Source organism: Pollicipes pollicipes, unplaced genomic scaffold (genome assembly GCF_011947565.3).
Source record: "Pollicipes pollicipes isolate AB1234 unplaced genomic scaffold, Ppol_2.1 Scaffold_6052;HRSCAF=7182_pilon_pilon_pilon, whole genome shotgun sequence".
Lineage (NCBI taxonomy): Eukaryota > Metazoa > Arthropoda > Thecostraca > Pollicipedomorpha > Pollicipedidae > Pollicipes > Pollicipes pollicipes.
Window position 1 is genome coordinate 4,276,372 of NW_023596805.1, and position 24,946 is coordinate 4,301,317.

At 51.9% G+C, this 24,946-nt stretch overlaps 1 protein-coding gene across 1 annotated transcript in view; it reads left to right on the forward strand.

Moving 5' to 3' along the window:
• Positions 1 to 24,946, forward strand: part of LOC119104648 (cadherin-99C) — a gene marked incomplete at its 3' end in the record, with an annotated part of 46,120 nt that overhangs the window by 15,387 nt on the left and 5,787 nt on the right. Inside the window, 4 exon segments of the mRNA XM_037228367.1 lie at positions 13,465 to 13,556; positions 19,645 to 19,707; positions 19,966 to 20,138; positions 22,630 to 22,752. Of these exon segments, the coding sequence (XP_037084262.1) occupies positions 13,466 to 13,556; positions 19,645 to 19,707; positions 19,966 to 20,138; positions 22,630 to 22,752 (450 nt within the window).

The following is a 24,946-nucleotide window of genomic DNA, read 5'->3' on the forward strand; positions in this document are numbered from 1 at the left end:
ACGCTATCAGCTACCCGGACTACATAGCGTCGTCCGCCTCTCACCCCGGCAGGAAAGGCGGGTAGCGTGAGGAATCGAACCCCGTATGCCTGATTTCCCACTCGCGCAGTGATTAACGCAGGATGCGTTAACCCCTACACTACCGACCCCTTTTTGTTTTTTGGTTTGTCTGTCTAAGCGCGCCGACTTTTCTCTCAGAGTATGTCTTCAGCAACGGCAAATTACTTTGAAATGCAAAGAAGGTTTTCCACGTGCAAAAATTTCCGCATATTTTTCAGGTTTGCTTCCGATGCATATTTTTCGCGAATACTTTTCGCGCAGGCTTTTCCAAGACTTCCCACACGTACCGCCGGCCACAGTCCGCCGCGCTACCGCAGCGCCGCTAACCGGCCAGCGATGCCGGCGGCCGACCCTCCCTCCCTCCCCGCCTTCCCTGTCGGTCGCGGCGGTCCCACTGAGCCCGGGGTCGCCGCCGCACCGTTAGGAGCCTGGGATTCCAGCCGCCCGCCCGCGGGCAGCACGTGGTCTCTGCCGGCCGCCGCCCCGGCGACGGCGCGCGCGTGTTCGGGGAAGGTGCGTTCGGCGGGGAGATCGGTTCGAGCTGGGCGAACGCGCCAGAAAAGGCTGGGTTTTTCGAAGGCTCATGGAGATCGCCCAAGATTCTTGACCGAATATGGTTATGCCTGATGTGTAGAACGATTATCACAGTGAAGTACGACTGTCCCTGAGCATATTAGCCATTGCAATACAAACAGCATGAACAGCCATGATGCGTCGGTCTAGGCCGGCTCAAAACATGAACTACGAAGCGTTTATTCTAGCAAAAATCGGTCCCTTGAAAATCCAGTTGGTTTGCAGGCGCATACCACGCGCAACCACTGTCCCTCGACTTCGTCGTTGTTATTGATCAAGGGAGGCAGATTCCGCATTACCCCACAGTATGTATGCAAGTATTCGACGGCCGGGTGGGGTAGTGTGAATAAGGTCAGCCCAGGTCACGGAAGGTGGCAGCTCCGCAGAAAAAGCAAAGGTGAGCGACTTATGCCGCCCGTGAGGAAGCATGCACCCCACTGACCTGGCGTGACCCCTCGCATGCCTCGCGTATCGGCTCCAGAGGGGTTGACTTCAAAAAGGAACTAACGCAGGATCCGCCCCGCGCCAAACACGAGTTCGCTCGCATGAATGGCAGAGCCTGACGCAGTGTAAATCGGTTAACGGAGCGAGCCGCGAAAGCGGCCACGTCTTGAAAATGACGAATCCCTGCGAACACAATGACAGGTGATGGGAAATAGATTGGCGCCAAGCCGCCCGCCGCCGAACCGTATTGTGAGTGCGACCAAATGAGAGCCGCTCCCGCTCGTCCGTCGAGAGAAGATTAACTTACCGTTCACTAGCGGGATCAATGGCCTGTCGGTGATGTTTGGCTCACCCGCTTTGGCCGGACCTCGCAGAGGCTGGGATGGTGGTGTGAGCGGAGCCTGCCCTTATCCGGTTTTATCCGGTATTGTCCAGTTTGATGGAGTTGCCTCGCGATCGAAATGTGATCTGTTTGATTCCTTTTTGCATCCACATCTCGCATTCTCCTTTCGCCGCGCCTTTTGATTGTTCGACGATGCGTGGATATTTTTGCCACTAAGACGGACGATGATCATATTGACGCCTCTGTTTCGTGCCGTGTTTGACTGTGATGCAATGACAGTCAATCACACTTAAAGGAGCATTGATTGACGTTGCATCCTCTCCATCTCGCTTTATTCTCATCTATCCTGTCGTTTGAATAATTGGGCTGTTAAAACCGAGGCGTTTAGATAACGTTTCAAGATTGGTACGGAGCATGCTCACACAATAGAGCGGGGACAAGGGAGGGGACAGTTTCTCCAACGTTGCAACTAAACTTAACCTTACATTTTACGTTCCGACTTTAAAGTAAGATTAAATGTTAAGCCTATGACGCTGTGTGTTGAAGATGAAAAAATTGAGCATCGGTTTTGACTCTCAAAATGTCCATGTCCTTGCTCTCAAACACCGTCGACGTTAAACCAAACGTGCTTGGAAGAGTCCTTCTCGCAGTCTTTTATGATGCAGGCGCCTTTCCCGCAAAGTCTTCTGTTTGGAGGATACTGGTGGGAAGTGATGTTAAGTCACTAACTCGATCAAATCCGAAAACCCGTCAAGTGCAGATCCATGACACTGACATTTCCATCACACGGAAGACGCCCGCATTACCTCCACCAGCAGCCAACCATGAAGGTGCCGCCTGCTACCGTAGGACCGCTGCGGGGGTGGGGTCGGGTGAGGGGCAGACGACCCGCCCCAGGCCCTGCCGGCCACTTAGACACGGACCGCCAGCTGTTGGAATGGGTCAACGACTACACGACGGCCGGATCTGGCAGCATCTGGCAGCCTTGCCGCCGGCGGCATAATCGGACGTAATTGGTGCGCTCTGAAGGCGGTGGTTATGGAGTGGCTCGCATGTGTGGTACGTGCCACTGTCGCCGCCCTATTCAATTATACGCCATCTGGTGGCGGTGTACAATTACAGGAACGTCACGACCGGTTCTTCGTTTGTCGGCGATGCAGTAAGCGGTGCGTTTTCAGGCTGTCGAAGAGACATAGAAAGGAAGCAGAAGCAAATCGAAGAACGGACAGAGCAAGGAGCAGCCAACGCCGCTCAATTTGTTGTAGGCTGTATGTCTATGAGCTATCAACGCATTCTATTAGAATTGCATTGAGACACGCAGTTCTATGAGTGTTTCGAAGCAAACGTAAGTTTTCGATAAATGTGTTTTGGATTCTTCATGAAAGTGTCAAATTGTAAAACATAGAGCACCCGCATCTCATCCGTTTTTCTACAGCTTCCCCAGTGTCAAGTATCCAGAAAGCCAGAACTTCGATATAATCAAGCGAAAGCCCATAGGGAAATACTTCCAATGATTTGCGTAATAAATAAGCTTGTAATGTTGTTTCATGGGTGCTGCTCCTTCGAGGCCCAGAGCACGAGCGATGCTGCTAACACTCGATGCGGCTCAACCTGCGTCCGTTGTCCTCATAATTATTGCCATATTGATGGAAATGGAATCCAACAAAGCCGGGCATATACGCATGCGAAAAAGCTTGGAACAGTGTTATGGACGCCAAAAAGCCTTACCACCGGTGGGCGCCTTCGCTGGAGATTTCTTCGGCTGCGGCAAACGAAAAGTGCGACAAGCTCTGAACCATGACGTCACCAACTGAAAAGCTGCATCATTTCATTAGCGTATCGCACCCCTGCACATCCTCAAGCGTGACTGGTCCATACTGTGTCGTGGGCAAAAACAGACGTCGTAACTGAAAGCATATGCAAACGGTACAAGATTCCACTCAGCTTCCGAAGCTGGAGCCGATGTTGCTCGATGGCCGGTTGTCCGAGGCCTCTGGATTGTAAGGTCGTTGAACTAGTCGCCGATTCTCCCGTCCCGGGGTGCTGCCAAAGCTGCACAATGGTGCGCCACTTCCGTATTTTTAGACCGCTTTTGTCGAAGCGACGCCGCTTGTATTGTGATTTAACCAAGGCGGTGAGACGGCAAGGTCTTTTGATGTTCGCATGCCGCAGAAAATATGCGTGCTGCCTTGCCCACGGAGCATTGGTATCCGTTTGTGTTTTTCTGAGCACATGAATCGTTTCGCTTATCACCGTTGAATGATACAAAGAGAAAGCGCGCTCACGCGTTGGCTCGGGATTTCGGTGTGCGTATCGATGATTGATTAAGCTTCTCCAGGGAGTCGCTGGGCTCAATAGCGCTTCCGAAGCTCTTCAGAAGAATTAACTACTTTCTCTGAGGCTGCAAACGGGACTTTCGGGCTTTTAGCAAATAGATCAGTTAGACGGTAGTTTATTGCTTCGCCGCCAGTCGTGACGGCGACGATTCATGGGTACTGATGTTCACTTCTGTTTGAAAATAACGACTCAACGCCATCTGTAAATGAACGCGGGTTTGCACAGCAAACTTTCCACCAGAACTTGCCCAGAACTTCCCCAGAGTTTCATTGGAAAATGCAGCTACCGTAATTCAATAAAACATCTCATGTATTTAAGCTGGCACGGCGGGGGTGTATCCAGACACAAATAACCTGATGCACATTACGAATCATAGAAGTGCCAGGCATTCAGACCTCTTGATCTGCCAACTAGTCGTTCGGCTTCAAATGTCTTCTGCGTGTGCCACGTCGTAAGAGTGCACTACAAAGGCAGCCTCCGTACACCAAGTACTATGGATCCCGTCTTGTCACGGAACTACCTTCCATGCGGGCTCACGATACTACAATTCTGTTCACGCTATCGTGACACTGTTTACTACAAAAATCGGAAGCGTGCTGCCGTGCTTCCGTTGGACGATGCCGTGATGACATTGCAAGCCCATTCCCGACACGTCTGGATATATGTGGCATTGCCTCGTACAATGCCATTTCCCACTTGACACTCACACACACTCTACTGTACGTCCCTTACGTCTCCGATCGTCGGTGCAGGGCGCTTTTCGTTCCGATAATGTTTCAGAAAATGGTTAGATATCTCGCCAAGCCGCATAGGAGTGCCGACAGTATATCATATCCCTCGGGTGTAACACATGCTTGAGGTTTTTCAAAGTCACAGCTTTGTCCATTATGCTATGACAAACATAAAAGACCAATCGCAAGTGATGTCACGTCAGGTGGGTACTCGACGCCCAGCTACAAAGCGACTGATAAGAGATGGCACGCAGGAAGTCTTGCTTCTGAGCTAGATATCAGTAGATCACATTATAGGGCACACATGCAGACTTGCAGAATTATTTAATGCTGCGTCCTGTTCACTGCTGCGGAATCACGGCACAGGAGCACAGAAACAACACATTATCCGCGCCGGCGCTGATCGAAGTGCCGATGGATGACATGGAATGACATGGAAGGACATGTGATCAGTTCCAGGGAAGGCCGGTAGCCGCCCGGCGACATGGGACTGCATTGCAGCAGGGGACACGAGCCGGCATTTAGGGCGGATGACACGCTTAATCGCCGTGATAGCCAGTGTAGTTGACACACCCTAAAACCACACGACACGACACGGGCACTAAATGTGGCGCTGCAAACACGTGTTTCGAAGTGATGTAGTGTATCAACGGTCGAAGAGAGGCGTTGACCGGCATTGCCAGGTTGCAGTGGTCCTTTTGGAATATTCTGACTGACGGACATGCTCTGGCTACGACCTGACAACCAATTTGTCCATTGCGGTTGGTAGTCCGGGATTAACGATGCGTCGCAAAGTGTTTGTGTTTGTTAACTGATATCTGTCGATCAAAAGAAACAGGCAGTACCGAGAAACGAGAAGATTGAAGCATGACATTCGCTTTTGTTTTCGAAGCAAGACAAACTCTAAGATATCGTAACCTTTCGTAAGATAACGCGCAATTTGCATCGCCTAATTGCATCAAGGATACGACGTGTGCTTACGTCTCCATAGCTTCAAAAAACTGAGCAAGAAAACCTATCATTCGACGATGACGGGTCATGTAAGAATAACTCATGGAGTAATGGGTGGACCAAATTAAACGTCAACTGAAAATAAGGGCGGGTTTGCAATCCGGATATGACTTTTGTTCTTGATCGCTTTGACTGGTTGCAATGAATAACCGATTTTGTAAGTAATTATGATACGCAGTGATCAAATAACATGAGCAAGTAACCTAAGGCCTGATTTTAAAACGGCCAGTACAGATTACCCGCACGAAATGCATCAGTTTTACAGCGCTCGACCAAACGGATCGTGTCATACCCTTGAAATCATGTTGAAATTAGGTTTAGGTTTAGGTTAGGATTCACAGTGATTCACGAATAATCAGGTTTACGCCATCCTCCGGCACGCAATGACCTAAAAATTGCTCAACATATTTGTCACCGTCCTGTCTTTGACGGACGGAGCGCGTTACTTCGCCCGCCATGCCGTTTTCCGAGGCCGACTGATACCCACCTAGCGGCTAATTTTGAACATCCCGTCACAGTGTCAAGTATCACAGTGTTAAGTGTCTCAGTGTCAAGTGCCATGTGTCACAGTGCCAAGTGTCACAGTGTCACAATGCCAAGTGTCACGGTGGTATATGCCACACCATTAAGTATCACAGCATCAAGTATCACAGTATCAAGTGTCACAGTATCAAGTGGCACAGTGCCAAGTGTCATGCGTCAGGTGTCTCAGTGTCTGCTATCACAGTGTCAAGTGTCACGTGTCTCAGCGTCATGTCACAATGCCAAGTGTCGCAGTGATATATGTCACGCCATAAAGTATCACAGCATCAAGTATCACAGTATCAAGTGTCACAGTATCAAGTTTCACAGTGCCAAGTGTCATGCGTCAGGTGTCTCAGTGTCTGCTATCACAGTGTTAAGTGTCACGTGTCTCAGCGTCATGTCACAATGCCAAGTGTCATGTGTCAGGTGTCTCAGTGTCTGCTATCACAGTGTCAAGTGTCACGTGTCTCAGCGTCACGTCACACCTCGCCGGCGTCCCACCCCAACCGGTCCGCATCGGAGCGCTGTCATGATCGGCGGTCAGTGATGAGAAGGGCAGCGAGTTTTTCAGGCGAAAGCTGGCACGACAACTCTCCCTGTTGGGCGACGGAAAAATGAAGGGATAATGCCGCTCGCTACGATGCTCGGTGGTGTCAACTCGTTGATGGTCGATGGTTGATGGTTGAGTTGGTTGATGGTTGATGGTTGATATTTGAGTGAGTTTGCCGTTCCGGATGTGATTTAAGGTCTGTTGATGCAGTACAAAACAAAAACATTTCGCTGGTTGACGGTCACATGTCTTTAATTTGTGCGCTTATCTGAAATGAGTTGAAGTGTAGTCTTCCGTCGCACAGTAGGGCTGTTATACTAGATAACTTCATGAACGTTGATTGCAAATGTCACGCTTTTCTCTCCGTACAAAGAAGGCTGTAATTTTGCCAAGTTCGGTTCGCACTCTTCACTACATTGCGCGGCCACTGTTATGATAACAGCTGGTATTTTGATATCAGTGCCTTAGTTTGGCCTTGTAACCATGGAGCTCTTGGCCACGAGCTTAAGCCTTCGCTTGTTTCTTTTTCGGTAGGAAGCGAAGAGATAAATAAAGCTCAGTGACAGGGAATAAAAACATGTGTTAGAGGCATCATTACGTATGTGTTCCTGGGCGGTTAACCACATGGGACCGCGGCTGAGAAGTAGGCTCACTCATCTGTATCATACCGTGCTTTAGAGACGATAATTCCATGGTCTCAGAGTCATAACATCTTGCGCAACGCTCCTTGGACAGAAGCTTTGAATACGCCACCTTTGTGGAGAGGCCTCAGCTTTGAGGCATTGCATGTCGGCCGGCACACGATAGCCATGCTTCCGTATCCCATGGTATCGCGATAAATTTGTCGGAGATGCGGCCGGGAACGCAGGACAAAAACGCCTTCCAGACCCTCCAACGGCCCAGGATCCAACAAAGATACATAGCAAGTGCGGGTCAGAAAGAAGCGCCCGGACCAGTAATTGACCAGCAAAAAGTCGCCTGGTATGTGGGACGGACGTCGTTAGAAAACGAACTTTTTTCCCCAGCGCACTGGGAAAGTGTCGGATATTTGGCGTCAGGGTGGTTCTGGGTGTACGCTCACAGCACGAAGCGGCAGCTGGCTAGGCCGGTACCATCGGACGCTCTCGGTTGGTGTTCAGGAGTGGTTACATGTATGCGGCTCATATGAACGCTTGCGCTTCCAGTGAGGTGTTCCCGCGGAAAAATGTCGCCTTATCAGGATGGCGGTTTGAGAAATGTTCCCGCGTTTGAGATTGTCCCGCGTTTTGAACAAGAATCTGAGTCTTTTCTCATGTGGCTGTAGTCGTGATGCCTGCGTTGAGCTTTCGGAATGGCATGAGTCGTGTGTGTTTATCCAGTCACGATTCTCCTATAATAGGGCTGCAAGGGCTTTGCAATCATCTCGGAAACGAGATTTGCTCACGCCATATCACCGAGGACGGCGCAAAAACATCTGATTTATAGATATCGCTCCGGCGGACGGCCGCCCTTGTGCTGGAAGCTAACTCCCATTCACTTACCAAACTCACCTAACGAACAGACCGCGTAGCGTTTTTGAATTCGCATCTGGGCGTGTCATTATTGAAGTCATACTTGGTGGGTGCGGTCCAAAATGTAGGACTGTGTCTCTCGGCTCTTCACATCAAGCCGCAAATCCATTGCTTCTATCCTTTGATGTCTAAAAGGCTATCGTTGCGGACTGGGCGTAGCGTCCATTGCATCTCAAGCCTCCAACATCTTACTGTGAATATTGTTTCTTTTACGGCGGACTTCCAGCTCCACGCACGTGGCTGCTAGGGGTGTACAACATGACAACGAGCATGTGTGGCCTTACCTGCGCTGTAGCTGCGTCTCAATGCCCTCTTCGTCAAATAGAGGAGGCTATAAAGTAAGCCAAAATGTGAACGGAGAGAAAATGATGCGTTTCCGCATCAATTTGAAGGACAAATATCAGGTATCCCCAGATATTCATTTATAGACCAAATGAGAGCCTTCTCATCAAACCTCTCACTCACCACTTGACATCATGTTTTAAAAGGCCTGGAACCTGTTGTCATCCATCCATTTCTTGCTGCATTGAAGCCCGGCACACGCGTCGGTCTACGGAACATCGTAGACCCTAATAGCTAAGCGCAACGCTCAAACCCGCGTCTAAACGTGACGTCCCCAGTAAATATCACTCCCCACTGCTCATAGCCTGGTGCCGGATGTGGTGTACAGCCCCTGCCCGAAGCAGCAAGTAAACATTACTCCCCCACTGCTCACAGTCTGGTACCGGGTGTGGTGTACAGCCCCTGCCCGAAGCAACTAGTAAACATCACCCCCCCCCCCCCCCCCACTGCTCACAACCTGGAGCCGCCCCTGCCGGGCATGACGTTGTCACTTTAATCCTTTCACGGTGTTTCGATATCTAGACCAACAGCCAACTGGGCCGGCGGATCAACCTGAGCTCATAATCTGCGAGGCCCGCATATGTAACCCCTTCCCCTCTCTCACTGTCGCCCATGAGCACCATATTTGGTTCGCGTGTGAGCAGGAGCGCACTCAGGCATAATCATCACGGATGTGTTTTGATGGCTTTCATAACGTTATGAGGCTAGGCGTTCCGCTCGATAAAAGTGTTTTCAAAAGCAGATGGGCTGAGGGTATGTGTCTGTGTGTAACTTGAACAATAACCCAAAGTTCGAATCGATCAGTTTGAACAAGATCGGATCATCTGAATTCTAATCGAGCGTCATCAAACAAAACATGTCATACACGCAGTGAGTAAATATTGCATGCCTTTTGCTACTGAAGATGTAGAGATGCATGCCTCTGCTTGCACGCAAAAGAGCGATAATTTTCCGATCAGAGCTCGCTCTAGCCTCGTTTCCGTTCAGTGTTGTTCAGTGTTCAGTTGCTGACATGTTCTCTTGCTGGATGCTGGAATCATCACAGCGGTCTTGAACAAACATGGCAGTAGGATGACCTTCACTGAAATTCCGTCATTTCTGTTGGCCAATCAGACGCGGGATATATTCCCCGCAATTACCAACTCTTAGTCATAGATTGCCATTCGATTCAAAGCATTGCGGAACCGGGGTTTGACCTCATTACGCCTTTCCCGTATGGCTGGTGCTGCATGACCTTTGCGAAGGCCTCGTCATCGACAATACCCTTTGCAGGCCGTCTGCTAAATCCTTGGCCCGGCCAGCAGTTAGTGAGTTCCCCACACTGCCCCTTGGCATAGAAAGACATTCATGGTGTCATAGGGAAATAGTGATGACGCCAGACGTGGGATTGAATTGTTGTTGGTAAAGAGTAAGGTATGATCACGGCATAACAGTAAGTCATAAATGAGTAATATTACAGTAAGTTTCGCTGCATGTGACAACTGGCATTAAGGCGTCACACTACTGAGATCTGCGTCAGACTCACAAAACTGTCTATTATCTAACTTTTTTGTTATTAGCTTGTGTCATGCGCTCTGGTCCGGTGTGCAGCGGCTTTACATGGTCCTCTGTGTGTTCCATTTCATTTCGATATTTGCAGTTTATAGATGTTGTCCCGAATTCGATTTTCAATCAAACGCGCCAAGGGTCTTTACTCTGTAACTCGTTGGCGCCTCGAGCTTAGTGGGAATCCTTTTGACCCATAACGTCAGCGGTGGAGCTCTGTCGGAGCGTAAACAACGCAGTTTGAGACCACCCGACAGAAACCATGCTTGACAACACCAGAAGTAGCAACCAGTCATACGCTTGGCCGCATCCAGGCGACGTGTGATTGCCATGGGCCGTTGTACCTCATGCCGAGCGGATGACTATTTGGACGGACGACGGCGTGGCATAACGCCCATCACTTCAGACACTCCCGCACCCCACCCCACAGAGGGGCCGGGCCGCCCCTCCGACCGGCACCGGGCAGAAGTAGGTCAGCATGAGGCCCGAGGGCAAAACACTCCACCGTCGGCTAGACCGGCCCGGTTTGGTCGGCTCCGGCCCAGCCGTCTGGTTGGCGCTCTCTGCCTCCTTGTTTTTGCGCCTCCCCACGTGCCGCGACTGCATCGGTGCTCTGCCATCCACGGCTCGCGGTCGTGGGGCGCGGATGCCATTGTCTGCGGTAGCGGCGGCGGCCGGCACCGGAAGCAAACTGTGTCAGCCGCCGCCGACCGCCGCCGGACCCGTCACGCAGTCACGCTGCTACGCCGTCACGCCGCGTGACAGCGTGGTGGCGCGACGCGCGAGCGTGTCTCGCGATTGAGTTGTCCCGCAAACACAGGGCTTAGCGAAGCTGGGTGCAGGCATTGGCGAACTCAGGCACTGCGTCGAGCGAAAACACGCGATTGAAACGCGCGATTATTGGGGAGGGAGCGGGTTTGTGCGCTACAGAAGCGGGGTGCTGTGGCTCAAAGCCCCTTCCTCAAACGTCCGCCGCAGAGCATCGTGTTTTGAACGGCAGCCACCAACAAGATTCCACGGTTTCGAATAACAGCCTTTTCGGAATGTAGATTGTTGGGTTGGATCCACAAACGTGCATGCATATCACGCTAGCTGTTAACGGATTGCAAGCTTGCCCGATGTAAGGGTGTGACCAGCACACGCCACAGAATGCGGCAAGGGAGTATTGTAACGCTTCGTGGTTACGCGTTACAGTATTACAAACACAGATCGCAGGCTCATCCAACATTTTTCCCTTGAATCCCAACTGACGTAGGAAGTAAGCAGTGTTTAAGGTCATGCATAAGCTGATTTCGTTTGGGAGTAGAATGTCCTCAGCTGATGAATGAGACAGCTGCTTGTCCGGTAGTAAAAATCTGTTTTCCAATCGCTGATGCGCATTCCGTTGCACCCTAGTTGAAACGGGCACGGAGTCAGTTCCAAATGGCCTCCCAGCAAGGTACCCGTATGTGCCCGTTCAGTGCAGCTTGCAAATTTTTAGGCTGAACAGCGGTTTGGTGGCATGTCAAAGAGTTCGCGACAACTGGCACCAGCAAGCATGCAGTATGCTTGCAACGCCATACTCTCACCCGCCGCTTTGCAACAATGCAGCACGGCCCGCGGCCCCATGCCGCGGTTAGGCCCTCCTAGCGTCGGCCGAGCCGGGGTTAGGCCGCGGTTAGGCCAAGAGCCGTCCTGCACCGACTGTTTGACCCACCGGCACCAGGCAGACACCTGTCGGTTACCCCGAGCTCCGGGACCTCCGAATATCTTCGGCCGGGTCAAGAGTCAGGGGTCGAGCCTTCGGAGATTGGACACAGCGCGAGATTTTGCGTGCGATGACCAGATGGCTTATAATTCGTGTGGCACCTAGCAAACACACTGCCCTTAAGCTGCGCATTGCGCTCACAGCGTTTCCCCATCCCTGTCCTCTGACCGACGGCCCTGTACTGATGCAGACTCTGGCTCTGATCCACTGAGCTGCCCTGATTCAGACCCCGGCTCCGAGACCGCTCGAAACAATGGTCCACCGCGGCTCATGGCGCTGCCGCGGCTCGCGTGGAGAGCCGTTGCGACACCGACCTATTATGTGGCCCGGACCGCGCGCTGGTGGGTGGAGTGCCAGCGTGGGAGGGGAGGGGGAGGGGCCGGAAGTGCGGTATTGGCAGCTGTGGGCCGGCCCGCTCGGCGATCGAACTGTTCCGGTGTACCGTGCTGGTGCGAGGGTCAGCACGCGGCGAGATGGCCCCGGTGCACTGTGACGGCGCGTTGGTAATAGCTGATCGGATACCGGATGTTCCGGTGTATGCACAACGCTGCTGTAATTGCTTCCCGGGCGGAAGAGTCTGAGTGAAACGGTCCAGATTCTCCATAGACCTTGGTGCACTACCATTTCGTGGTGTACACATGCACCAGCACGATAAAATGTCTGGCCGGAACACATTTTGTTTAGCTGTCTTCCTGTCCTTGTCGCTTGAGACGCGCCCTCGCCAGTATTTACCGGCAAGTGCAGCTTTCCCGTACCGACCCCACGCCTCTGAATGGCTCGTGTTAGTGTTTCCGGCCACCGTGCATGTCCCGTTAAATATATTTCCGACGGCTGTGCGTAGCCTTGGTTATCGTCGAAGCAAACATTTCGGCACCTCTGAGGCGAGCCTCCGTGGCTGACCTCCGTTGACCTACATCTATATGTTGACCTATCTCGACAACCAGCTGCGGTCGGCACGTATCGATGGTGTGGATCGTCTTGCACGTTAGAGAGACCGGGCGGGTCGACGACCTTTGCAAAAGCCTTTGCAGCAGGTGATCTGTACGCTGCAAATAAGCCTCCAACGGCTCTAAGCACCGTGATTTGCCTTAACGTTAAGACGCCTGGCCGTCACGCCCCCCCCCCCCCCCCCATCTGGGTCTCGTCAGGTTCTCAGCGACAATGTCGGCCTGCTGAAAACGCCCCATGCGGAGCGCTGGCGTTTGTGTAGTGGGAACGGCGGAAATCGGACAGGAGGGATTTGGGTCACCGGTATGGTCACGATCTCGCGGGAATGGTAACAACCTGCTGTGCGAGACAGGTCGGCGCGGCGGACCGCTAAACGAGTCGATCTGTGTTTACGATTATCGCATTCTCATTTCTCTCGCTTTTCAGTGTTTCGATGCCTGCCATGCATAATGCAGCACAGTCTGATTAAACACGGATATTTCTGCTTGCAGAGAACACAAAATTAATTGATGCTCCCTTCCGGATGTGATTCTAAGCGCTGCCAATATTAGCGCAACGTTTCTATATTTAGCTACCAACGTGCTAGTAATTTTAAAAACGCCTTCTTGGCTCTCAGAAAAGCACACGTTTACGTTGCCCCTGAGTCGCACAAGCCATCTCTCCTCCTCACGAGCGGCAAGTCACGAGCGTCTTCAAGCCACGGTCACGAGCGTCTTCTAGTCGTGACTCACGCGCTGACGGTGGTGATTCTGTTGCAGGATGGCTGGCGGCTCCCACGGGCGCGCCGCGGAGCGGGCTCTGATAACGGCAATCTACGTGCTCTTCTGCACGCACCTCGCCACACCAGAACGTGAGTAATAACCTCCAATGAGCCAGTGAAGATCGATTAAGTCCTTGCGCTTTGAGAATGACGAACAACGCTGCGTCTTGGTTGTGCTGTAAGTTGTTGATTAGCATCGCTTTCGACAATTTTGCGTGCGTGCTTCACCCATCACTGATCTTCCATCCAGCGTGCCTTTTTAGCGAACAGAGCCGCAGTCCGTGTGCAGCTGACTTAAGTACTGGGAACATCCCCAGCTTAAGCCAGCTGGCTCCGCCCGAGTGTCACCTTTTCTAGAAGCTAATATCTTTGCAAGGACTGATGGGAGCGTGCTGCGGGTTTACAGCAAGAAGAGAAGTGCATGAAAGGTTAAGCTGTTTAAGTTTGTAGATATTTGCGTGATAGCTCAAGCACGAATTGTTTTCTTCTGAAGTATCGCAACGTGAGAAATGGAAAGTTTCCCATCCAATTTATGTCCCCATCCAATTTTCTAGGTGCGAAAAGCACAAGGTGGGTCGAGCCTTTTTCAGTTTCACCACACGTAACTTTAGCTTTAGTGTAAGCACTAGGGTTGAGCCCGAGTCCCAGTGCATCCTATGCAGTCTTGATTTCGATGTCGTCAGATGTTCATGAGGCCCTCGCGATAGGGTGAGTCCCGCATCACATTGTCAGGGATAGAGATCAAAGGGATAACAATCCTAAAATGACGTAAAGCTGGCTTGGCCTGGCCAGCGCTGGCTTCAAGTGCTCAGCGCTACTTAGCGAAGGTGTCAAGGGCGATTCATTGTGAGTTGTGACTGCGGTTAAGCCAGTGACTTAGAAACGTGATTAGTGAAATGACAAAGGGCTTTGAAGTGCCGGTAGTGTAAATGTTGACGCGTTTGCGTTAACCACTGCGCGTCTGGGGCACCAAAGATACCTGGTCCGATTCCTCACCGTGCCCGCTCTTCCTGCCAGGGTGAGAGACAGCTGATGCCATATAGCCTCAGCAGCTGAGTGCGTCGTAAAGCCCCAATGATGACGACGAAGAAGGAGGTTTGCTTTATGTTGCGTTTAGTCTGAGCTTAATACCGAACAATTCGGTAGTATCCCGAGTCTGGGCCTTCACTCCAGTAGTGCGGAATATGTGAGTTCTCGGGCCCAATTCCCACGCGCTCCAAAAAGTCGTGAGCCGTTGATTTCAATCAAAGTCCGGCCGGACTTGGGCTCACGTTTACGTCTGCAGTGGCAACTCAGACGTAGTGTCCGACGTGACTCGATGCTCATAAGCGGCTGCGATTCGAAACAGCCTAATAGGCTGCTATCGGGTAAGCCAATGGGGGGGGGGGGGAAGAGAGGGGAGGGGGCGGGGGAGGGAACAGAGCTGTGGTCCTACCTTGCGTTGCCCCTCTGGTGGCGTTGACGATGTCATTCACGTTAAGCCGCCGAAATGAACGGCTTGCTCACACCCACAGCGCCAGTTTGGCCTAGAAGCAGAACTAGAGCAAGACCTTATAACTAAAACCAGAGCTCGTGTTTGCTCTCCGGGCCTCGAACTCTGGCGACACAGCTGGTGACACCCCCGGCGACACAGCTGGTGACACCCCCGGCGACACAGCTGGTGACACCCCCGGCGACACAGCTGGTGACACCCCTGGCGACACCGCTGGTGACACCCCTGGTAACACCCCTGGTAACACCCCTAATGACACCCCTGGCGACAGCCCTGGTGACACCCCTGGCGACACCGCTGGTAACAACCCTGGTAACACCCCTGGTAACACCCCAGGTGACAACCATGGTGACACCCCTGGCGACACCCCTGGTGGGCGATCGATTATCTAATGAGCACCGTTGTTTTATTCGCCTAAAATAATCAAGCGAAAGCGCCACCGGTGAAACCCACCCTCGACTGTCCGCTCACTATTGTAGCCACAATCAGATATTGCCGAGAAGTACAAATACTCACTCAAAGATCATCGAGCACGCTGATGTCTGCATAGTTTTTGTTGTGTTTTGCATGGTATGAATTCCACCCCCCCCCCCCTTCCTGGATTCCACATTCCCTACAGATCTGCAGACAGGCACTGTCAGCTTGCTTCAGAATGCAGCTGAAGAAATTTTGTGCGGTAGCCACGCTCACGGAGCGGAAAACAACTAGAAGCCCTATAAATAGCGTGTTGCAGCCTAATTGCAGGCATGTTGCAGTAGGTCACGCCTGGAATGTGTAAGTGGTGCGACTTCCCGCACTGGCACGCGCCAAAGCCAGCCTTACAATGCTCAGCAGATTAGAGGCTGGCGTTGCCCCCAAAAGACGGTGACGCGTACAGTTGTGCTGGAGAGAGCTGCTCTGCACTGCAGTGGGATTACAGATGAAATGAACACAGGAGTTTGAGGGTGATAACCTAGAGCCAGTGATGGCTTAACAGTGGCAGTCTTAGTTTAGACTCGCCCGACTTGCAGCCAGTCACACATCGTCAGCCAAGTCCTAATCTGAAGTCGGTGAACTGTAGGCAGACGTCGTTGCACAGCCGCGCTGCCCAGAAAGCTCCACCGTTTCCGATGAGATGTGCGATTCTGTTGCGCGTCTCCCGACGGCCTGCCCGGCTGGCGGTCCTAACCGGGGATCTCCTGCGCAGTCACGGAAGAGTCACGCTGCAGGACTCTTGACTCGGGAAAAAGACTCGGGAGTCCTGTCACGTGCGTTCCTGGCAGAATACGCACGCTTGCAAGTCCCGTGCAGTATGCATGCAGCGTGCAAGTGTGCGTCGGTGGCGCAGACACAGCCGGGCCGGTCCGTTCCACGATCCTCCGCCGTCGCCGAGACCCGGGGTCACAGGGAACAGGTTTTGGGCCGATCTGTGTTACTGGGGCGGATCCGGGCCGCGCGGGCAGGCCGGACCGCAGCGGGAGAGAACGGCCGCAGGTCATGGCCCGTCTACGGCTCGTCTAGCTCTGACGTGGTCTGTCGTGGTCTGCCGTGGTCTGTTGGGGTTTGTCGTAGTCTGTTCACGGCTCTTCTAGGTCTGCCGTGGTCTGTCGTGGTCTGCCGTGGTATGTCGTGGTCTGTCGTAGTCTGTCGTGGTCTGTCGTAGTCTGTCATGGTCTGCCGTGTTCTGTCGTGTTCTGTCGTGGTCTGTCGTGGTCTGTCGTGGTCTGTCGTGGTCCGTCGTGGCGTAGTCTACGGTTCTTCTAGCTCTGTTGTGGTCTGTCGTTGCCTATCCACGGCTCTTCCAGCTCTGTCGTGGTCTGTCGTGATCACGCAGGCAAGAGGGCAAGCGGAAGTCAAAACCGCAGGAAGGCTGTTAAATGGAATTTACGTAATGCGACTTTTGACCCACCGTTCTGAACTGTTCTTTTTTATGTTTTTTTTTCATTTTATGTTTTTTGAATCTGTTCGATTATGCCTTTGACTCTGCATTTTGTTTAACAAATCATTAGCTCTCCCTTTTTGAATACATGTGTTTTTGCGGTTATTTGTTGCGTCCGTCGTGACATGTACCGTATTGAAATTGGTGACATTAAGCTGGTGCTCTGTTCTTCAATTTCCGACGTCTTCTGTCCACTCATCGTCTTCATTGTAAAGTTTGTTCCAGAACTTTGAGCGATGTGTAGTTTTGCAGAAGGATTGAGACGACGTATCAGTATCACAGCTGGCAAGATGGCTCAGGCTATCGTCATTGTCTGGTGTGTAAGCATGTCACAACGTACCGGCAAGTTAACTCTCTGGCCGTCGTCAGGTGCTATTGAGTTCTGAACGGAACTGGATGATGCTTAGCTTTCAGCAGTGTACGCATCACAACCCAAATTCTGTCACTGGAATTGCTGGGGTTCTAACCGGGGATTTCTGATTGCAAGTCCGGTGCTTCACAAACTGCGCTGACAAGGAAGGACCGCAAACTCATTCCTTCCACATAACTTTCAAACGCTCCGACTTCTGAAACAACGCAATTCACGAAAACGACGGGAAACTGTGCTCAACGATCAGTTCTAGCCAATCGGTTGTCATTGCAGAGGCTTGTTAAGTTTGTGTAACGCGTTTGGTGTGTTAAGAGTGTGAGGGCGGCAGTCATGTCTTGCAAAACACAACAAAAAGTATACAAACATCAGCGTGTATACTGATCTTTGAGTGAGCATTTGTACTTCTCGGTCATGTGTGACTGCGGCTACAATTATGAGCCCACAGTCGACGGCGGGTTTCACCGGTGGCGCTTTCGTTTGATTATTTGTTATGAACTGATCGCTGATCGCTGAACTGACATGAACTGATCGCTGATATATTGATCGTTTGATATAGAGTTTTCGCCTGACCATTTTAGGCGAATAGCGGTTTATTGAGCGTTACTGAGTTGTGTAACATGGCATCCCGTCCCCAGCCTCTGATAAGCTGATATGGCTCTCCGCGCTCCGGGAGAAATCAACATGATTGATCATTTTATGTGTCAACTGGTGAGGCGTCGATCATTATCGACTGTGCAACATTGTTTGGCGTTCTAAGCCACCAAAGAGGCCCACAAGAGGACCAATGTCCAGAACTGTTCGAAATGTGATTCCCGTGAGACCCTCTGTCCGAAATGATTCTCCCAGCTCGCAACAGACGTGTCGATCTCACGCGATGGGAAGATGACGGGGCAGTGTGCTGCCATGCCAGCGCCTGCTGCACAACCCCAGTCGTTAAGCACAAAACAGCTCACGCTTCCAAGACGCCGAAAATTGTCGTGGAAACCCAACCCATTCTCTGCACGTGGGACCGGCGTACGATTTTTCCCGCCTTGGGACGGAGTCGTGCGCGGTGACGGGACAGCCGCCCCACGTGACCACCGCGGCGAAACCGCGCGCCGAGATCGGCACACTTGGCGCGCGCGCATGGCTCCGCCAGGCAACACAGAGGTCACGGAGGTCAAGCCTGGCTCGAGCCGGCCGGTCGGCTGGCCGGTCGCCGGTGGCGACGCCCGACTGGCGGTGCACAAACGGCGGCGGTTTCGCCGCTCGAGGGGCCGGCTTCCAATGGGCTTTGCTTACGAGAGGGTGCCGGGCTTCGGTGCTTCGTGGGCTGGAACGGTGGCCGACTTCCGATGAATTGCTCCGCCTCGCCGCCTCTGTCTCTGTGTGTGACGCTGAATTTAGGTGTTTTTTTTCAATTCAGTTGTTTCGTTGTGTAGAATAACCAGGAAAATGGAGAAAAGGGTGAAAATTATTAAAACTGGCTGCTCTGCGAGGAATACGGCTATTATTGTTGTCTTATCTATATACATAATGTTCCTCGTAATTGTGCTTAACATCTTACGTAGTTGTTTAATTGCATATATTTGAAAAAAAAACAAAACAGGGCAGGTGTGTTTGTTCACAACACACAGTCGCGAGCAATGCACCGAGAATGAAACTTGTATCATACTTTACAGTGGCAATCACGATTTCAAGTCTTATACCAAAACTAATGGAACGCGGAAAGAAGATCGAGTTTGACACGTGCGAGAGTCACGGATAAATACCGCTGTCCGCGTCATATGTTTACAGGATTATCTGTAGACACTAGTTACTGATAAATGTCCCGAAATAGCCCCATCAGTTGACATGTCCAAAGTCCCCAGTAAAAGTGTTGCTGGAGAGATTAGACGTGCGATGCTTTGGTGATTATGGGACTTGTTGACGAAGAGAGCTAGAAATTCCACCGAACTGGAAAACAGACTGAGAAATAGAAAAATGCTGAAGATTATAATAGCTTGAAGCTGGGAACAACATGTTTTCCCATTGTTAGTGCATGCATGTTGCACCTACAGTTAGTCCCAGATCATGCTTTTGGATGCGTGCTTCAATATCATACTTCACGAGTGTTCTGCAGCCAGACGGGTGCTTCCAGACTTGTGCACCTCGTATAAACCGGTCAAATCGTGTGTTTAGCCCGCGCCAATGGTCCTGTCACGTGGGTTCCATATTTCAGAAATCGCCCAATCACGAGCGCCGACTTTCCCACGTGACCCAGCTGAATTCGTGCCGTGTGTCGCGAGCGCTTGACCCCGCATGACCCCGTTGGTTTCACTGGGCGCCGCTTCGTCTGTGACCCTGATAGGTCACGTGACCCTGATAGATCACGTGATCCTGATAGATCACGTGAATGATGAATGGATCTGTGTTTCAGTATGTGACGTCCAGTCGTCGGAAAATGTCGTCATTGTTGACGTGATGGAGAGTCTGGGCGAAGGTAAGATGCCATCAGCGAAAGCTTTCTCCGATTGCTTTGCGGTACAGGTTTTGCGGAGTTAGCGCAACACGAAGATAGCGGTTGAATCTCGTGTTTTGCGGTTTCTAGTTCAAGTATGCAAAGTAAGCTACGAAGCGATGAATGAATGTTCGAGAGTTGAATCAGCCAATGCAAACAATTTCGCGATTGTTTCATCTCGCATTTCTAGATTCGCTGTAACGGCCATGGTACCTGACCAGCACTCGCGCTTGTTTTCAGAGACAGATCAACTGACCTCCCCTCGGGAGTTGCCAATAGACGGATCCGTCGAGGAGATCACGCTGTCTCTTCTGCCGGACGCGACCAATTACTTCCGACTGGAGGGGAAGTCGCTGTACCTGCTGTCACCTCTCGACAGGGATGCCAGCGACCTAAGCTCCATTGTCCTCAGGGTGAGTGCTAAGCATGCTATGCCTCGCGAGCTGACAGCTTCTGGGAAGCTTGAGAAGCTTAATTAGATTGGGAAGTTGTTATTCACACGGACTGTCGTGCACACCTGTGCGTGCCTCTTAGAGCATGGTCAGAACCTGTAATTTCTTTGAGAACGCCGACCTTGGTTTTGCTCTAAACAATCTGTCAGGAACCGATTGAGCGCGTTGCGTGTGGTTTTGCAGCTTGCCCTGCTGCTGGGTGTCTGACTGATGGAAACAATTAGCGAGGTATGTGCCTTTCCATGCTGGTTAAGACAGTGCCTTAACACTATGATCCATGGGCATTCCTGTTGGGAATTGCTTTCAGCTCGCTGCCGCTTCTTCTGAGGTGAGCCAGAAGGTGCAGACAGCTTTCATTTTCATGCTGCTTGTTTACGAATCCGCTCTGCATGTCGGACCCCAGATGCTCTACGGAAGTGCATACATAAAGCATGAACCACAGAGGCTGCATCGCACGCGACGGCTGATAGATTGCAACCAATGACAGCGAGACGTTTCACGCAGCGTCCTTGTCTGCTGCCGACAGCGACTACGGAACAAATCTCAGCCACGTTTGAGGGGTAACAAAGTACCACCCCACTATACACTACTCGGCTTAGTGAAAATAAATAAACTAAATATTAACGTACGAATCAATATGGTCATGGCGGCGTGCGGAAGACTCTACGGGCTCCGTGGCAGATCTCTCAGCAGACTTCACATTTCCCATCGATATCTTATGGCCATCGCGGTTGGGACGCGCAAAAGGTCAGCAAAGGTCACTGGACGGCTGAAGGGTTTCGGGTCCAGCCGTGGCCTGCGTACTCGCTAGCTACGGCTGGCGCCGTGTTTTTCGCTGTCTGATTCCCTTCGAGCGTCATTCAACCGCGCAGTCATTGTTCCGCTCCGTTGAGCTACGCGTCGCTTCGGTCTCGGCTGACTCCTTAGCATGAGTTCTCGAAGCCAACGACCCGTGACCGTGGATAGCTCGCCGCTACTGATGAGCCACTTGTTAGCTGGCCCCTACTGAGCCTTCACTGCCGATGGTGGTGGGGTTCAACCATCTGTTGAATGTTCCTTACTGCATCGTAGGTGAGCCGTCTCTGTTTGTGCGAGAGTGAGTTAACGGAACGCTTGTTTTATTTAACGGGAATGCAAATGCAGTGGATTCCTGTTCCGAAAATGAAAAGGGTCTCCGAGAATGGAAGTGATTTTCTTTATCAAGTGCTGGGGATGACTGGTCACGAAGGCAAAGGCAAGCACAACGCGCCAGCCAGACACCACAAATATCGTCAATCCCGATGTTTTGACTTAAATTTTCGAGTTCTAAATATAAATGTACTTAACGTGGAGTGCCCAGAATGCATCGGTTTTGCTTCATGGGCTCCTTGAGTGCGTTCCCAGTAATGGCACACCGATCCTTTCTACACAGATTAGGGCCGCTCGTAGCTGAAGCAGGTAAAAATAATTCCGTTACTCGTCTAGGGATCATGGAAGGCTCTACGCGATTATCCTTAAGTCCATGTTGCCCTGACATGAGACGGGGAACCAGCCTCCAAGGGCTGCTTTTCACATAAGTGCTGTGGCCCTGCGCGTAAAGCTGAAGATAAAAAATGAACAAAAACTGGAAAAACCGGAACATGAAAAGAGACCCAGGAAACCAATCGATGTTGGGAGGGCACGTCGAAAGTCACAGGATAATGATGTCACGCTCCGAGTTTTAGTGAGTGCCGAAGCCCCCCCCCCCCCCCCCGCTGCCATTCACCTGGAGAGAGCAACGTAAGCGTTATTTGGCCGTTTTCCAGCACCGGTGCTTCAGTGCTTCTCCAGTGCACCAGTTCACCAGTGCACCAGCACCAGTGCCTCAGCTCTGGTCTGTCGGCTTTCATTTGCGAGTTTAGACCACTTTCGGTGGACTGGTGACGGGGGAGAACACCCAGCGAAGGCCAGCGAGTTTTTGCTGGAGCCAGACCCAGTGTCATCTCAGAGCCGGCTGGTAACGCGCGGCAAATCGGCGTTATCTGCCTTTGTTTTCGACCTGTATTCCGACTCTGAGTGACAATGGATGAGTTGGTAATGAGAAGCATGCTGAATCGGTAAGTCGTCAGCTTAATGAGACACGATAGTTGGACTGTTGGCGCTGCAGGTAATTAGACAACGACGGACATCAGACGGGTTATTTTATTCGCATGCCGAGCTCGCTGGTCCCTTTCACACATGTGAACAACACATGCAACTGCGATGCAAATAACTGGGAGTGCAGTTCCCCTCGCAAAGCAAAGATGGCTGTGAACATCCCCCGAAGGTGCTACAAGAGGCAAACGTTCCTCCGCCGTGACGCCACGTGAACGTCACTTGACGTCACGTGACGTCACGTGACGCCCGAACCGTGACGTCCGTGACGTCTGCACCGTTGCCGCGGCACGCGTGCCTAAGCCGGGTCACGGAATGACCTTGCGACCTCTGTCCACAGGTGTCGTGCCAGGTGCGAGCCAGCGGGTACCGCAAGACCATCCCAGTCATAGTCCGGGTCACGGACATCAACGACAACACCCCGGAGTTCGTCCGGTTACCGTACCGAACCCGTGTCCCCGAGGTATGTCCACTACACGCGCATGTGGAGGTGTCCGACCGTGCTATGGTCACATACCCCCACATGGGTGGGCGTTCATATGGTTGGTGCATTAAGGCATTTATGTAATGCTTGGCCAGGTGAAAAACTGCTGCCATCGTAAGACGCGATGTCTTTAAGACGTGTTCCTTGAGGGTGGCCATGCATGCGTACAATGTTTTTATTCCTCCGGCATTGCTTGGGGACATGCTATCTCCTGCCCAGAATACGATGCTGGTGATAAATTTGTTGGAATGAACAGCGCACCAATACAGGCGAGGATAACACCACGATTCGTGACGTCACCTCCACCACCCCAGCAACGTCACACAATCCACCTGGCATCAAGCCGGCCCGAACACAGGGCGTGTTGTAACGCATAACGCGTAACTTTCGGCTGGTCATCACCATCGGTGCGTCACGGGCGCGCGCGCGCCGAGGTGCGTCACGGCCCTGCCGCGGCGTCACTGAGCTGTCGGCCGGCCGTGACGAACGCTCTCTGTTTCTGGCGCACGCACGCGTACCGTCCAGGGAGATACTCGCCATCGACGATTAGACGCCACGTGAGCCGCCGAAAAAAGGCGGTAGGTGCTGTGCTGAAGTCGATCAAGGGGGCACTTGGTCAAGGTAGCGGGTGGTCAACTTAATTTGGTGCGCTGGGGTAACTGATGCATTTTGAAACAATCTGCACATTCTTATGTACTTTGATACACTGTGTGCACTCTGATTCACTGGCCTCACACCCTGAGGTCTGCTCGAGCTCTGCTTTCATCGATGGGTAAGAAAGCCCTGACCAGCCACCCTCATCCCCGTCCTTGCTGTTGGGAAACCCGATGTGATTTTGAGCGGTGATGGTCAGTGTGGCAATGGGCACGGCCAGATGGTCACGGTTTCAAACGATGTTTCAAGATCTGTTATGGCGTAAACGTCCTTGTACTACAGCGTCGTTGGTTACTTCAGCTACGAAGTGAGATATAGCTGCTCTGGAACCATTCATCGTTATGGGTCTTCTTCTAATGATCTCCCGCCCCCATCTAATCATCCTTCTCTTTTGTCTGATGCACGTGCCTATTTTGCTCACCCCTTTTCATGCGCTATTTTTATAGTGTTATATATTTGCTGTTCAAATAAATTTACCCATCATTGTCGCCTTGAGCCGTGACACCTCCGTCTCCCTCCCTCTCTCTCTCCCTCTCTCTCTCTCCCTCTCTGTCTCTCTCTCTTTCTCTCTCTTTCTCTCTCTCTCCCTCTCTCTCTCTCTCTCTCTTTCTCTCTCTGGCTCGCTGGCTCTCTGACTCTCTGACTCTCTGACTCTCTGACTCTCTAACTCTCTGACTCTTTGGCCCCCTGGCTCTCAGGCTCTCGGGCTCTCGGCTCTCCGGCTCTCTGGCTCTCTGGTTCTCCGGCTCCCCGGCTCTCTGGCTCTCTGGCTCGCTCGCTCTCTCGCTCTTTTTCTTGACTTTCCCCGCCCTCTCAGCCCTCTCCTTGCGAGGAGTAGCGCCCCGATCATCGGTCCGACACCGCACACCGCCGCCGGTAAACCCACCACCGCAGACCGGACTCCCACTGCCTCGGCGACACCGCCTCGCGGTCAGTGGCGACGTTTGGGGCCGGCGTTCGCCGCAATCGCCGCAATCGCCGCGATCACCGCATCGGTGCGGATGACAAACACGACTGACTGTGGTATCTCGTTGGCTTCTAGATGTCTTTAAGACTCCCTTAAAAGGAACGTTTGAATCTTCGGTGTTTTTTTGTTGGACGTGGCATCGGTTTTGTCTCTTTCTGATCATGCAGCATCGCAGGGTTTATGCTGGAGTGAGTGGAAAACAGCAATTACACTGAATGATTCGCCAAGCGTAAGTACATCGCGGTTGAAAACGCCTGACAGTTTGGGAAGACGGCGACAGACTAAAAATAAGCTTGTTCCTAAACGTAATGTAGTTTTTCAATACAAGCCTTCATTTGAAGGCAGATTAAAGTGTTAGTGGTGCCATACAGCTGAGATGCGCCGATGGGCACAGATGCCTGGTTGGATGTCGGCAACATTCAAAGTGGTGGGATTCGGGACATTTGAGGTGATTCTTACCCCGCGGTGAAAGGCCAAGCGAAGCTAATCTGGCTACTTTAGAAGCATAGCACAGACTTCTGACGGCTTTCCTCGGCTGGATTGTCGATGTAA